This window comes from Galeopterus variegatus, unplaced genomic scaffold (assembly GCF_000696425.1).
Source record: "Galeopterus variegatus unplaced genomic scaffold, G_variegatus-3.0.2 Scaffold376, whole genome shotgun sequence".
Lineage (NCBI taxonomy): Eukaryota > Metazoa > Chordata > Mammalia > Dermoptera > Cynocephalidae > Galeopterus > Galeopterus variegatus.
This window is the reverse complement of record NW_007726487.1, coordinates 203,354-217,780: the sequence shown is the minus strand read 5'-3', so window position 1 is coordinate 217,780 and position 14,427 is coordinate 203,354. Positions and strand designations below refer to the sequence as shown.

Genomic DNA, 14,427 nt, shown 5'->3' with positions numbered 1-14,427 from the left:
GAGACAACACCTCCATGTTTGTACACTGGAGACCTTGATGTATGTGGCAAGCATTTTGGGCTTTTGTCACTGCAGTGATCTGACCTCACCGGTAGCCAGGCTCCAGCCTACCTCCAGCAGTAGGCCACCTGCTGTGACAGGGAAATTTGCACACAGCAGAGACCAGCCAAACTAGCAGGAGACATAGTGGAATTGGAGGTAATGGAATACCCATCAGATTCAATGGCTGTGTGTATTCTCACTGAGGTAGAGATGTTATAAGGGGGAATGTTATAATAACCCCAGTGTTATTAAGGGGGAAACATAAAAGACATTCTTTGCATTTTTGACCTTGAAATACCATGGAAGAATCAAAACAGAAAGGAGAAATTTCAGGATCTACAGGCTTTTCTCTGGAAAATGTGCCCACCTCTCAAACTACAAGCTTCTTTTTTTTCTTTTTTACTTCTCATATTGTCCACACTTGTGCAGAAACAGGCTGAGACCTGCATTGGGAGCCTGGAGGGACTGAGATGACCAGAACCCGAATCCAAGAACAAAGCAGGTCAGCTCTAAACAGGTCAAGGCCACTGAGTCCAAGCGGTCCAACTGTGGTCCGTGGTCATCCCTAAAGGGGCACTTCTTGTCCATGACAGCCTGGTCCAGCATTGAACAACCCTACTTCCTTGCCTCCCTGCCATTTCTATCCAGTGGTTCTAGGTAATGAGAAGAGAGCTTTGCTTGGGTGCCAGGTAGCAGCAGGTAATTGGGCTCATACCCCTTGAGATCAGGGAGCCAGCCTGCTTAGCAGGAAAGCTTCTCTAGAAAACATTTGGAGTCAGCCTCATGGTTGGGTGAGGGCATGTGAATAAGGGGCTCAGGACCACCTGAACCCTATCCTAAGCCAGCCAGCATTCCCTGTAAGACCCTCACCAAGGAAAATTAGAATACAGGTCCTCCTTGTGTGTATCAGTCCTTGGGCCAAACCCTGCTATGGAGGCCTAAGAGTAAGGCCAAAGTTAGGGAGACTTCTGGAGCCTGGTCCAGCCAAGAACCTGACTGACCCCTGCCTAAGAGCAGCCAGCATGAAAGTACTGCCTGACCTAGGCTTTCTCAGATGTGAGCTGGGTTACCAGATATGATGGAGAAAGTTGGGAGGAAGAGGGAGGGAGAGAAGGAAAGGAATAAGAGGGGAAGGGCAAAGAGAGGTAAAAGAGAGATGGAGGAGAGGGGATAACGATGGGGAGGGAGAGTAAAGAGGGACGGAGATGGGGAGAGAGGTTGGCTCAGGCCATGCCTTACCTCTTAGGCTCTTGGGGTGAAAAGCATCTCCACAGAGATTCTTACATGTGGGCCATATACTTTAGCTCTTTCCTTCACATATGAAAACTTCTGTTCACTAGCACAGTGCCCTGAAAAATGTTCTTTGCCTTTGAATCTGACTCCTTCTTTGGGAGTGAATGAATGAGTGGGTCCTGAGCATCCTTCCCTGGGATATAGCACCCACCCCTGCCTCCTGCCCCTCTGTGGCAGGGATAATTTCTCTCTCCCCTACCTGCTCCCTCCCACTTTCCTTTGGCTAGTAGCACAGGTCTAGAGGAAGTGACACCTGGTTCTACTGCAGCGGGTACAGGACAGGCAAGGATCAGCTTACATGGTAGAGACTGGCCCGCATCATCTGGAACTGATCAATCAGCTTCTTATGCAGAGGCCGCATTTCTGGGTGCACAAACTTCTCATGAACTGCTAGCCCAACTCCAAGGACATGAACCTATGAGGGTGACAAACAAAGCCACTCTGTTAACCAGGGAGCAACCCCTGAGAGCTGTAGGCCTTTGCCACTGGCTGCTGGCTTCTAAGCCCTGCATGACATACCTGCTCCTGCATGAGCTCCTTGAGCTGGCTGATCTTCTCAGCATCTCCTGGGTGCTTGGTGATGTAATCTTTATCAAAGAAGGCCTGTGAAAGGAAAGGCCAAATCAAGAAGACTCTTCTAAGGACTACTACTTAGATGGGGCCCAGGAGGCTTAAGTCCAAAGGTGCTACCTAAAAGACAGTCAGGCTGTCTCCTCACAGGTAGATACACTAGCACCTCCAGCATGGCCTGTTTGAATCTTTGGCAATCAGAGGTGTGTTTTCTGTGTCTGAGAAGGACTGAAGGTGGCCAAATCCTCTAAACCTGGATGCTGGCCACAGTCCTTATTGACCCTGGATGGCCTGGGTAGGGGAGGCAGGACTGGTGACCTGGGAGTGGGGGCTAGCCTTTTATCCAGCCTACAACTCACTTCTGAAGGACTGGGATCTATGGCTCCTCTTGTCAGTCACTTTACTTAATCCTCCTATAATCAGATGGATTATACATCTGTCAGAGTTCAGAGAATAAAAATGAAGAAAAGGCCCCACCAGAGAGCTGTGCCACAGAAATGGGGAGTGGTAGAGAGTTTAGGGCTTCATCCCAGGGCTACCCCAAGTTACCTTAGCCAGGAGAGGGCTACCTGGGAAGGCTGCCCAAAGAGGCTGCAATCTTGAGAAGGGGAGCCTGCAAACTGCCTCCCAGACAGGCTGCCTGTGTGGGTTTGGTCTCAGGCCCCAGCTTACCTCCTGGTAGCGTGCAATGCCTCCATTGACAGCTGCATCAATGACGCCATTCAGGCACATGCTAAGCAGGTTGATGTTGCCATGCACCTGCTTGTGTTGATACTGGCTGATCAGGGCTCGCAGCTCCTGGTTCTTATTCTCCACCACTTGGATGGCATTCTCCAGAGGGCTTACCTCCACCTGGGGGCACACAGCACACAGTGTCATCCCAGAAATGATAATCCCTCATCACATTCCTGATAACAGGGATCTAAGAAAGACCTGTAATGCTGATTCTCCTTCCTTGTTTCTGTGGACTTGAGATTGCCTGGGCTCTTTCTACTTTTCTCTTCTGATTTATAGGTACTCGGAAGTACAGAAAATAGTTCTGAAATCAGAGAGCTCTAGCTTCCTGAAACTCAGAGAGTAGTTTTCTCATTCGTAAACTGGGAGGTTAAAAATACCTGCTGATGGGCTGGCCAGTTAGCTCAGTTGGTTAGAGTGCAGTATTTTAACACCAACATCAAGTGTTCAGATCCCTGTACTGGCCAGCCACCAAAAAAAACAAAACCCCAAGCCCCCCCAAAAAATCAAAACACTGCTACCTGGGCTGTAGTGTGGATTAGATGAGAGAAGGTACACAAAGCTCCTGGCACAGAATTGACCTGTGGGAGCCTAGGCCAGGCAGGTGGCTGAAGCTTGCTCTTTCTTTAGTCCTTAGAGAAAGGTCCCCAGAGCCAGGGATGAGGGAGCAGCTATGAAGCTTAGCCTCATCTGAGACAAGTCTCACCAGTTCCCTCCTCTCCACTTCAAACCATCGAGAGATGCCAGGCAAGCTGTGGGTCAGGGTCAGTGTGGTACGCTCAATCCACAGGCTCTGCACAGAGGGTATAAACAGGTGTACGCAGTTAGGCAAGTTTCACCACACCGTGCCTACCTGAGGGATGCAATGGTGTGTGGGCCTGGCCCCAGGACTTGTAATGAGCACTGCCCCTGCTGCTCAATCCACAGGCTCTGCACAGAGGGTATAAACAGGTGTACGCAGTTAGGCAAGTTTCACTACACCGTGCCTACCTGAGGGATGCAATGGTGTGTGGGCCTGGCCCCAGGACTTGTAATGAGCACTGCCCCTGCCTTCCTAGATTAGTTCACCTTGAATTCATTCTCCTTGTCCTTGGGGCCTTTGTGAAAAGGCCTGTCGTACCGGAACTTCCTCACATTGTTGACACGATAGAAGCTCTTGACGCGATCCGGGACCCTATCCATCTGCAGAACATCTATGTAATCTGGAATAGGCGTTACTGCATAGATCTGCAAGTCTGGGCAAGAAGTGAAGGGGAAACCCAGACTTGTGAAACAGATGGACCTGAGTGGTTAATCCCTGTCATCTCCTCAAAGGAGAGAAGAGCACCATAGTCCCTGTTCCCTACTGACAGCAGAGGTTGAGGCATCAGCATTTCGAGGGGCAGATCAGACCAAAGCTCAGTTAGACAAATCTATATGTCCCCTCCCCCTCCCTGTTCCAGTGCTCTCATGAGCACTCAGCCAAGGTGAGATGTCAACTGCCAAGTGTTCTCTGGTGCCCCTTTAAGAAAGAAGGTGAAAATGGTCAGGTGAATGTAGGTTCCTGCCCCAAAAGAAGACTGGGAGAAAAGGCTAAGAGAAGGTGGCAGGGCCTGGGCCTGCCCACTGTAGTAGGTAAACTGTATTTCCTGCAAAACAACTTTTAAATAAAATATTATTTGGAGTCTTTGTGGAGAAAAAATTAGATGGGAGTCCATTTGTCCTCCCCTTTCTGGAACTAGTTTGCCACAGTCATGGAGACTGTCATGTGGTCTCCAGGGAAGCTATTGGAAGGGGAGAGTGAGGGGGAGACCAGTGTTTGCATTCAGATTCCAAGTGCCACCAAACCATAGGCATTCCCCATCTCCTCCCCCTCCTTGCATTCCCAGGACTCACCCCAGTCCATTTGACAAAGACAAGGGACAATAATAGCGCACATGGGAGTGGAGCAGAGGACAGCATGGATGGTGTCCCTGTGACAAAAGAACTGGTGGGACCCCAAATCACCCTGCACAGTGATTGCTCCTGGTTGCTGGGGCAGGTCCCTTATAGGGCAGGGTGGGGACTAAGCTGCTGGTAGAAGCCAGCCTGAGCAATAAAGGTCCCCTTGAAGCCCTGCTGATGACTAGGCCACCCATGGCTAAAGGCATGCCACTGCCTCCTCTGTGAGGCAGGAGTGCCTTGCAAACTGTGGGTTCTGTGATAAGGATATACTCAGGTTTAGTACTATGAGTAACCTAGCCTGCAAGGCCAACAACGTGGTAGAGGGGCAGCTGACTGGGTGGGCCTCACCTCCCAGGGCCCCAGCCAGCCCTCCTCCCCCCACTGAGTATCAAAAGATACACTGGGCATCACACTGTAGGATGGCGTCGTCAGGATGGTTGGGGTGCTGCATGGCGACAGCCTGTGGGAACTCACTGAGCATCCTTTGCTGGAAGGCCTCTAGCCTCTCGTAGTCATGGCCACGGCACACGTATTCTTTGTTCTGCCACAAATATGAAAGTACACTCTATGCCTTGCCTGTAGCCCCCCAACTCCACACAGGAGTCAGTAGTTACTCATCCCACAAACACGTCCTAGGAGACTCCTCTGTACCAGGCCCTGGGGCAGGCACAGGGCACAGTACTCGGTCCCTGTCTTAAGGGAAATGACAGTTGAGGAGAGAGAGGGACAAAGAGAGAATTGCACTGTGGTATGGCAGCCCTGGGGGTGAGGTACAGGCTGCAGGAAGCTTTGAGGAGAGAGGAATACCTTACCCAGGAAGGGAAACAAGGTAGAGGGTGGGATTTTAGAAAAAGCTATATTTTTAAAAAGTTCTAAAAGGCCACCTGGTTTAGCCTGGCAGAAAAGAGTGGGGAAGGGCAATCTATGTGGGTAAAGTGACAACCAGGGCAGCAATGGCCAAGGCAGGAAAAGGGCAGCTGGAAAGAAGGTACTTGTGGAGATCTGGTGGGAGGGTGGCTGAAGAGGCTGGCAGTGCCCAGTAGATATTCATTAACTGTTTATTGCATTAATAAATTCCTTGGCAGCAAATTCCTTTGCAAATGTGTCAGCAGAACAAATCAACATCATTGTAACTACACATTCCTTAAAACTTGATGTTATGTCACATTTGGTTGGGTTAGGTCTGTTTTTCATTTCGTGGACTGAAGTCTCTTTGTGGACAAGGCACCTCTAACCCTGCTGCTCTGTCTACTTCACAGTTGGTCATAAGTAGGTGGCTGGAGGAAGTTCCTCTAAAACCTGTTGGTGACATTGTCTGCCTACCATGCTGCCTAACCATACCCATTTCAACAAAGTGGTGTCAGGCACTGGCAGCCCCTCCTGGCATTTCTTCAAAGGAAGAGATAGAGGGAGTATCCACAGGGCCAGCCATATGCTTCCTGGGACAGGGTTGATCAGAGGCCAGACCTTGGAGGACTTCAACCTTCTTGGACTTCTGCCCGCTTTTTACTTCTCTTACTATGGGAGAACTCAGCTAAGGCTAGCCCATGTGTCAGGACAAATCAGAAGGGAAGGGCAACACCAGAAGAGAACTCAAGGTCATGAGGAGCAGGCTGGCCTCTCCAGTGGAACAGACCAGTGGTCAAAGGACAGAGACATTTCTAAGTCTCTTGCTTGATAAACAGAACAAAGAAAGTACTTGTGAAGAACTGGCTTTTTCATATTCACTTACATACCTACAACCATCAACAGTGTCTGTTCATAGGTCAAATGAAGAGAAATAGCAATTCCCCTAAGAGGGAAGAGCTGGATGTTTTCCTGTCTTCTTGCAGATTAGTAGGTAATCATATTTATGAGGGGAGGCAAGCAGATAGTTCAGAGAAACCAAGCTGATAGAGCTAAAGTAATAGATGGCCTGTGTATTCAGAGATGGTGAGGGAGTAGCCTAGCCTTCTGGAGAAGGCCCAGCAGGAGGAAGGCACACAGCGTTGACCTTGAGGCTGGCTGTTAGTCTCATGCTCACTTGGGTGAGAGCCCCAGCATCCCCACACAAGACAGATCTGGCTGCCACTGCTTTGCACTTTACTCTTGCCATCTACAAGGCAAACAGCTACCTCCACTGGGACTTAGTCTATTTGCCACAGATGAACTGAGCAGCTGAAGGAAGGAAAGGCATGTATCTAGGCCAGGGAAATTTGTATGCATAAATCACAGCTCCTAGAAACTGCTCCTGTGGGATGGACTGACGGTGACATTTCCTAACACCACTTGTTTTTCTTCTTCCGTTATTAGAGCCTTTGAAGCCACATTTGAACATTCAGACTGTTCCTTGAGAGCATGATTTGGATGGCTCAGCAGCAGGTTCTTTGCCAGGTCCTACTTGTCAGAAAGCTCCAAGGACACTTGAGACACTGATGTGCCCTGTGACATAATAATGAGAGGGTGGGAGCAAGGTCGAACTATAATGGAGCATTACTGCTTAGCAGGAACAGAAACAGGGGACATCAGAGCCTGATTTTGTAATATCCATAATGATGTTTTAGAGTGAAAGCTGGTTTCTGATGTGCAAATTGTGAATCTATACAACGAGAATAAAATAACAATGAGTTAGCATAATTTGCAAAGAAAAAATGAGAAGGAAGAAAGTTATAGGGCCAGAGTCATTAGTTGGTTAAAGGACTTTCTGGAGATGCTTTTGATTTCTAGTTCTTATACAATTCCTTTTACCTCTTTAGCTGATTTCTACCTCCACTGCTATTATATGTTCTATGCTGACGGGAGCAGCAAATATGCCACTTCTGAACTGCCCAGACTGGATGGTCAGTAGAGATAAAGAGGTCCAAACCTCCTAAGGAAGCCTCTATTCAGTTCCATTCTGCTACTAGGAACACTCCTGAGGAATAGAGTGAGAGCCTTCCTGGGAATCACAATTAGGCAGAGTGAGCTTGCTGTCCTGTGGTATTACCAGTTAACACACAGATCATTTTTTCTTTTAGCCTAGAGTGATTACTGTCCAGGAAAAGTGCAAGTTGACCTGCCTTACATCTGAAATGTGGTTAGTCTGGGCTCTGTTGCGAGCAGACCGGATTTTTAAAGGAGCTATTAAACCCAGTTGACTCTTGCTGTGATACCAAGCTTGTTATTGCTCACTGGCTAAAGCAATTTCTCTAATAAGATGGGATCCCAAACACATCAAAGTGATCCTATGAACTTTCCCAACTGCTCACTGAGACTTATGGACACTAAACTTTAAAATGATATTGGAATTGGGTGATATCAGAGCTAGTCTTAGGTCTCAACTGCAGCAACAGGGCTCATTCATCAGGACAGCTTCATGTAGGTCATCATAGAACAACAAATCTCTATGGGATACAGTCTCCAGGTGCAGGTTGACTATTCTTGGAGCCCCTGGGTTGTGTTGAATAAATAAATCACAACTGCTCAACTGGTATCAGTAGGTCTATACTCAGCAATTCCTTCCACTTTGTTTATGTTGTAGTTCAGCCTTCCAGGGCATGGGTGGAAAGAAATGGCTATTGTCTTCCTGGGTCAGAGAACTGGCTGCCTAGAAGCATGGAAGAGGCTTTTCACAGCCAAACCCAATGCTTGGAAGCTCTCTCAGGGTCCCAGGAGGTTAGTGAACTGACTTCCAGGTTGTCTCAAACCAACAGTTCTCTATCCTGGCTGTATAGGCTACAGTGTATTCAGGAGAGAAAACCCCTATTTTAGATGACAACCCCCAAGAGGCCAGCCTACTGTTTAGGGCAGGGCTGTACTGATGCCCTGTCTGACAGAGAAGAGTTACAATGGAGGTTCCAGACACTGGAGGCAGAAGTTAAAAGGTACCTATGGACATTTTTAGACCCTGGTCAGTTCCTGAAGGAACTTGGCTGATTTGGTAGGAAAACCACCCTCACAAATTCCTGGTAGATACAGAATAATACAGCAAACTAAAACAGAGACTGAAGTTGGCAGCCAGTGCAATTAAATAAAGCCAAATGCCTTTTGTTGACTGGTCAGTCCTTTGAAAAGAAGTCTTCAGTAGAACAGGCAAAAACGAAAAATCAAAAAACAAAAAAGTATAGGTTTTAAGTGAAGTATGCATAAAATATACAAGTTCTTGTGACCACTTGAATGAACTCACCCGAAGGAAGAAAGGAAACTTTCTGCCATAGAAGCCAACCCGAAAGAACTCAGGCTCCAGGCGTTGCTGCTCCATAATGTTGTCATAGTAGCTGGCCTCCATTTTCTGTAAATGAGAAAGTCAACTGCCCTCATGTTGGCTTCACTACTGTTGCTGTTCAAAACAAGTTCTCCCAGGCCAAACTGGACACTGTCTTCTGGAAAGGGATCATGGCAATTCCATCTAGGTAAGAAGCAAGTGAACCCCTAGCCATGACCAGCCTCCTTCCAGGGAGATGCATCACAGAAGAGGAAGCCCTCCTTCTTCATCACCATCTGATGATGGGATGGGGACAGGCCTACCCATTCCAACCCTGTGCAGCTGCTGTGAATGTCCTTCCCAGGGGGTGCCCAGCCCCATGGAGACCTGGGCTTCTTGCACTTGAGAGGCACACACTTAACATGGACCTTTTCTGCCTAGGGATTTCTGGTTTTGACTGTTACTCACTACACCAGTTGACCCCTGACTAGAGTTGCTTGTGGCTGGCTACCAGCAATTCTCAGTACCACTTCGCATCAGTTCAACTGCATACGCTCTTGCTTGTCTATCATCTGACTAAAGATACTAACAACCTAGTGAGGAAGGCTCAGTTGCCAGCATCACTGGTACTGGTTCCAATTTAGGAGAGTTTAAGCTTGGAAAGTTAACTAACGATGATGTCCAGCATTACCAAGCTTGGTAAGTTTTTTAGTCTTGGCTGACCTGGCTTCACATTCAGAAAAAACTCACTGAACGCTTGATTGGGAAGATAGCTCTAATATATTCAATCAAGCCAGCTTGCTTTGGAGCAGTGGCCTTCAGAAATGGTTCAAGAAGCTACTGCTAGAAGACCACATCCAAACTCCAAACTGGATCAGGGAACAGAGGAAAGTTAACCACAAGGATAAGGGTACAGGGAAGAGTAAGCTGAAACTGCTGACCTCTCTTTGCCAAAGAAGTCAGCAGCTGCCATGACTCAGAACCTAGCACCAGCAACCAGGAAACATTTGGTGCAGACCTTCAAAATCCATGGCGCATCTGACTTAATTTTTGAATATTTTGCTTCAAAAAGGGAGCAAAGACAAGGTGCTTCAAAGTGACCAAAGTGGGGAAAGCTCTTATAAAGTTTTTAGATGTTTTTTAGAGGCATTCTTAAACAAAACTATTTCAGAAAAAGCTTCTTCATGAAGTTGAGCTGCTACTTTCTCTTTGAAACTTCCATCTTACCCTGCCTATGCTGGTTTCTCACTTCCCTGAGTACCAGTGATGCCTGGGGTCCAGATCATACGATCATTTGTCAGGTGTGTGTTTTGGTTCTCCAGTCAGCCTACAAGTGTCTTGAGGGCAGAAACCTTGGCCTCTGCTTCTCCTGTACTGCCCACAGCAGTAAAGCAATGGCTTGGCCCACAGTGAATGCTCTCTCAGAAACTGATGTCAGGAAAGTTCTGGTACCTCCAATCAAGGCTGGGGTGGGGGACGCGGCAAAGCTCACCCGAATCCAGCTGAGGCTCTGATAATCGTAGAGGCTCTCGTACTGACATGCCAGCTCCCTGCATAGTGGAATCCCAAACTCCCAGCTCTGTGTCAGAAATAGGAACAGGGCTTCAGCACCTCGGACATCCTCAGAACGACTTAAACCCACATCGAACACATCAGAGGACACAAAAACAAAAGATCTCCTGCTAACTCTAACTCATATGTTACAAAGAACATGCCTCAAAATCAATTTGTGGAGCATGACACATAGCACTGTGGCTTTCTAGCTCAAGCACAGCTTTCAGGTCTCTGCTCAAATGTCTTCACCTCCAAGAGGCCTTCCCTACCTTGTCACGAACAGGCATTTTCCTGTCCATTTCTGTTCCACTACTCTAAATAAGATTATTTAAGCTCAGAAACAAGTACAAAAACCAAGAAGAAAGTGGCTACCTAAGGACTTGGTAGGAGGCCTGGCCATTTCCTTTATGGAAAGATTTGAACATTAAATTAGGCTTCAGATGATCCTTGCCTAGTCAGATCCCAGGCTGTTTCTATGGTGTGGCTTCTGCTATGGCGACAAGCCCATCTAACAGGCGCCTAAAGAATGCTGCAGTGGCCTTCATTAAGAGGCAATATTGTGAATTTCGTTTTTTTTTTTTTTCCTTTTTCTTTTACTATAGTGTTTTCTCTCTTGGTTAGATTGGGAATCATCAGTTTACTTGATATTTCATCCAGGCTCCTCTCCCCAACTTCTAAATACTAATCAAAATGTTTTTATTATAGGAAATTTCAAGCATAAAGAAAAGTAAAGAGAATAGAAGAATGAATCCCTAGGTAAGCATCATCCCATCTCAGCAATGACCAACTCATGGCCAATCTTATATCATTCACATCCCATCCACTTACTCCTCCTCATAGTTTTTGAAGCAATCTCAGACATCATGTAATTTCACCAATAACTATTTCAGTATGAATCTTTAAACAATAAGGACTATATTTTGAAAAATACTATTTGAAATAGCTTTAGGGAAAAGAAAAACACTGTTTCATTTGGGATTGTGTTTCTCAAAAACAGCATTAATTATTTCTGTCCTCTGAAGGAATTAATGCCATATGGATTGAAATTGCAGGACCAATTAAAGAGACTGAAACAAATCAAAGAGAATTTTAAATAGACCCTGACTCCTTGCTCCAATAAAATGCCACTGCCTCAGTGAGCTAGAACACCTCTAGTATCCCCATATTGCAGCTTTCAAGGGGGCATACGTCATCCTCTTTCTAGCTCCAAGTGCTGCTTAGGCAGGTTTCAGCCAAGGACCCACAATAAGGTCTGCCTGGCAGGCAGCCCCATGGGAGCTGGCTAAGCAATAAGCTGTGTACAGACTTCTGGCCATTCTGCCAAGAGCTGTCCCATGAGAAACTGCTCATTTAGGTCATGATGTCCTCATGTGGGGCTAAAGGCACTCAATAAAACAGGTCTTCTCCATTGGGATCAATGCTCATGTGTACTGCTGGCATCTCTGCCCTAATTTGTAATCCTGCTGCTTCAAGTCACTCCTCCCCCAATCATCTTCAGAGTGAGCCAAGACCAAGAGTTGTAAGACACTCTGCCAGCCTTGAAGGGAGAGTTGGAATACTGGTGGGTATGGGGGCTTTGAGGGCTGCCTCTGTATACAAGTAGCGCATGTACTGGAGAAAAATTTATCCCCATTTACATCTTTTCCTTGGTTTCCCTCCTTCAGGCAGGAGGCAAAGCTAACTCTAAAACTCTGGACCAGTGTCTGAAATGCAATCACTTCTGCCAGCTCTTGCAGATGGATGCTTTTACAAATCCTTGTCACCCCCTACAGAGATGGCACACAAGTTACTCTGACTTAGGGCTTGCTCTAATCAAACAGCAAAGGAAGGGATGGGCCTGAGTCTTCAGTCTGGCAGTGTTTGTACCTCTGTTTACACATAACATACTAGAAGCAAGAGTCATTCCTTCAGAGAAGTGTGGGCTATGGTGAACTCTCATCCAGGAGGGCCTAAGCTCACCCCCCCAGAGAAGGCTGGTCTAACCCTGATGATCTGTGTGCCCAACAAACAGACCAGAGGCCTCTGTCCAGCCTCCCTTTCTGTCTGCTCCCTCTGCCTGGGGGTGAAAGGCCAGTTCTCATCTTTATACTTCCCCTTCCTTCTCTCAGCTCTCATTCTGCCACACCTTGTTCCTTTGACCCTCTCTCCTGTCTGGCCTGGGAGAGCTGACCCCTTGTGGGCCGGGGCCCAGTCCACCTTGGAGAAGGTTCCTAGGTTAACCACCTCACTACTGAAGAGAATGGCCTAGAGCTAGGCTATGACCACGAGTCCTCTTGTGTACCCAGGAAATGAATATGGGGCCAATGGAGATTGGGTTATCTATTTAAGGCAGATAGCAGAGATGCTGGCAGTGTGTAAAAGTAAAGTCAGGAGGGGTCTGGCTTGTGAGGCAGAATATGCTAGCAGTGCTGAGGGCTAGAACCCCTTTACCTGCCCTTTCCTCTAAGTCTTTTCCTTTTCTGCCCTCCTCTTGTTGCCAAGGTGATTTTATTCCTGGTATCAAGCCTCCCTGCCCTGCCCCACCCCACAGGAGCATTTTTCCTGCAGCAGCCAGGTTTTGTGGAGGCATTAGAAAAACCCTGAATGCTTTCAAAAAGAATTACTTAGCCTTACCTACTGGTTCCATTAGGAGCTGAGGCACAGGAACAGAGCAGGTGGACCTTCTGTATGAGTCTAAAAGAGTGGATCTGATAAATGCGCCTTGGAGAATGAGCTCATGAAAGGGCTAACTAAGTGGTGTGTACTCAGCACAGACCTGCTCCTCCAGCAATTCCAAGCAAAGGCAGGGTTGCTGCAAGGAGTGGGGAGATCACTGAGAAGGTGATGTGGAGCCCCCAAGTAATTCTCCCCTTCCTGTCTGTAGTGGATTAAATTATGTCCCCCCAAAACTCATTGACGCTTGAATTGTGTTCCCAAGTTTTATGTATTAGAAACTTAGCCCCCACTGTGACTGTTAGAGGGTGGGAAATCCTATTATGGTAACTGAAAGGTGGAGCCTTAAAGAGGTGATTGGATTGTAGGACTGTGCAGTAGTGAATGGATTAAAAACGGTGGTCAAGGGTGTGGTTCTGAGGACTTAAAAGAGGAGTCTGTCTTTCTCTCTGCTCTCTCTGCTTCCACCATCTTGCAATGTGAGACCCCTGGGTCACTGTCACCACTACCAGATGGACTTTGGACTTCCCAGCCTCAGAAACTGTAAGCAAAAAATTTTGTTTTCTTTATAAATCACCCAGTTCTGTAGTATTTTATTATAAGCAACATAAACAGACTAATACACTGCCCATCTACAATACTCAGGCGGGCTTTACTTTTCACTCCCAAGTACATATTAAGGTTTAATACTGCTTTTCTATGTACTCCTATAGTGTGGGATGAAGAGGGGGCTATTAATGCTCACACATCCCACCAAAGTAAGCTCAATCAGAATAGGATAACTCTGTACCGCTGTGCCCATGGAAAGGAAAGAGGAAAATTAATACACTCAAAGCACTCAAGTACATTCACACCATGCTTATGCCGTTCCTTCCAAGCTGAGAGGGCTTGCTGGACATGTGGATGAGTCAGCTCCAGGTCAGCTGGGTGCCAGGAAGACAAGCCCAAAACTATGCCAGTGAGGGACCCTAAGTCTGGCTCTTGACCAGCAAGGGGAAGAGGTTTGGGGTCAGCACTGGAGATGAGTCACATAGGCTGTATAAGACCTGAGCATAGGCCTCCCTTCTGGGCTAGGTTACAAGAGAGCTTCTGCAGTTTTGTAAAGGTTCTTGCTTACCAGTGCATTCTCTCCATGGAAAGATGTTTTCTGAGTGAATATTTCTGACAAACACAGAAGTCTCCTATGTTATGTAAAACTGAAGAACATTTTATGATTTATGGGCAAAAGCCATTAATGTTTAAATCTTTCTTTTTTTTTTTTTTTTTTTCCGTGTCCGGCAACGGATCGCAACCCTCAGTGTTGCCCCCGTACCGGACCGGGGACCGGCAACAGGATCGCAACCCTCGGCGTTGCCCCCGCGCCTCGCTCAGCCAGTGAGCGGGAACCGGTCTGTATGTGGGATCCGAACCCTCGGGCGGGAGTGCCGCCGCGCTTCCCAAGCGGCGCACTTATCCAGTGTGCCACCGGGCCGGCCCTAAATCTTTCTTTTTTTTTT

The 14,427-nt window shown here is 47.3% G+C and overlaps 1 protein-coding gene across 3 annotated transcripts in view; it reads right to left on the bottom strand.

The window, feature by feature from the left end:
• DOCK3 (dedicator of cytokinesis 3) overlaps positions 1-14,427 on the bottom strand; it is a 208,549-nt gene that overhangs the window by 18,516 nt on the left and 175,606 nt on the right. For all 3 annotated transcript variants that reach the window (XM_008568116.1, XM_008568117.1, XM_008568118.1), the window contains exons 34-41: positions 10,218-10,304; positions 8,708-8,812; positions 4,963-5,104; positions 3,709-3,875; positions 3,347-3,433; positions 2,578-2,757; positions 1,855-1,938; positions 1,634-1,750 (exon numbers count right to left, since the gene is read on the bottom strand). In XM_008568116.1, coding sequence (XP_008566338.1) covers positions 1,634-1,750; positions 1,855-1,938; positions 2,578-2,757; positions 3,347-3,433; positions 3,709-3,875; positions 4,963-5,104; positions 8,708-8,812; positions 10,218-10,304 — 969 coding nt within the window. The remainder of the gene's footprint in view (positions 1-1,633; positions 1,751-1,854; positions 1,939-2,577; positions 2,758-3,346; positions 3,434-3,708; positions 3,876-4,962; positions 5,105-8,707; positions 8,813-10,217; positions 10,305-14,427) is intronic.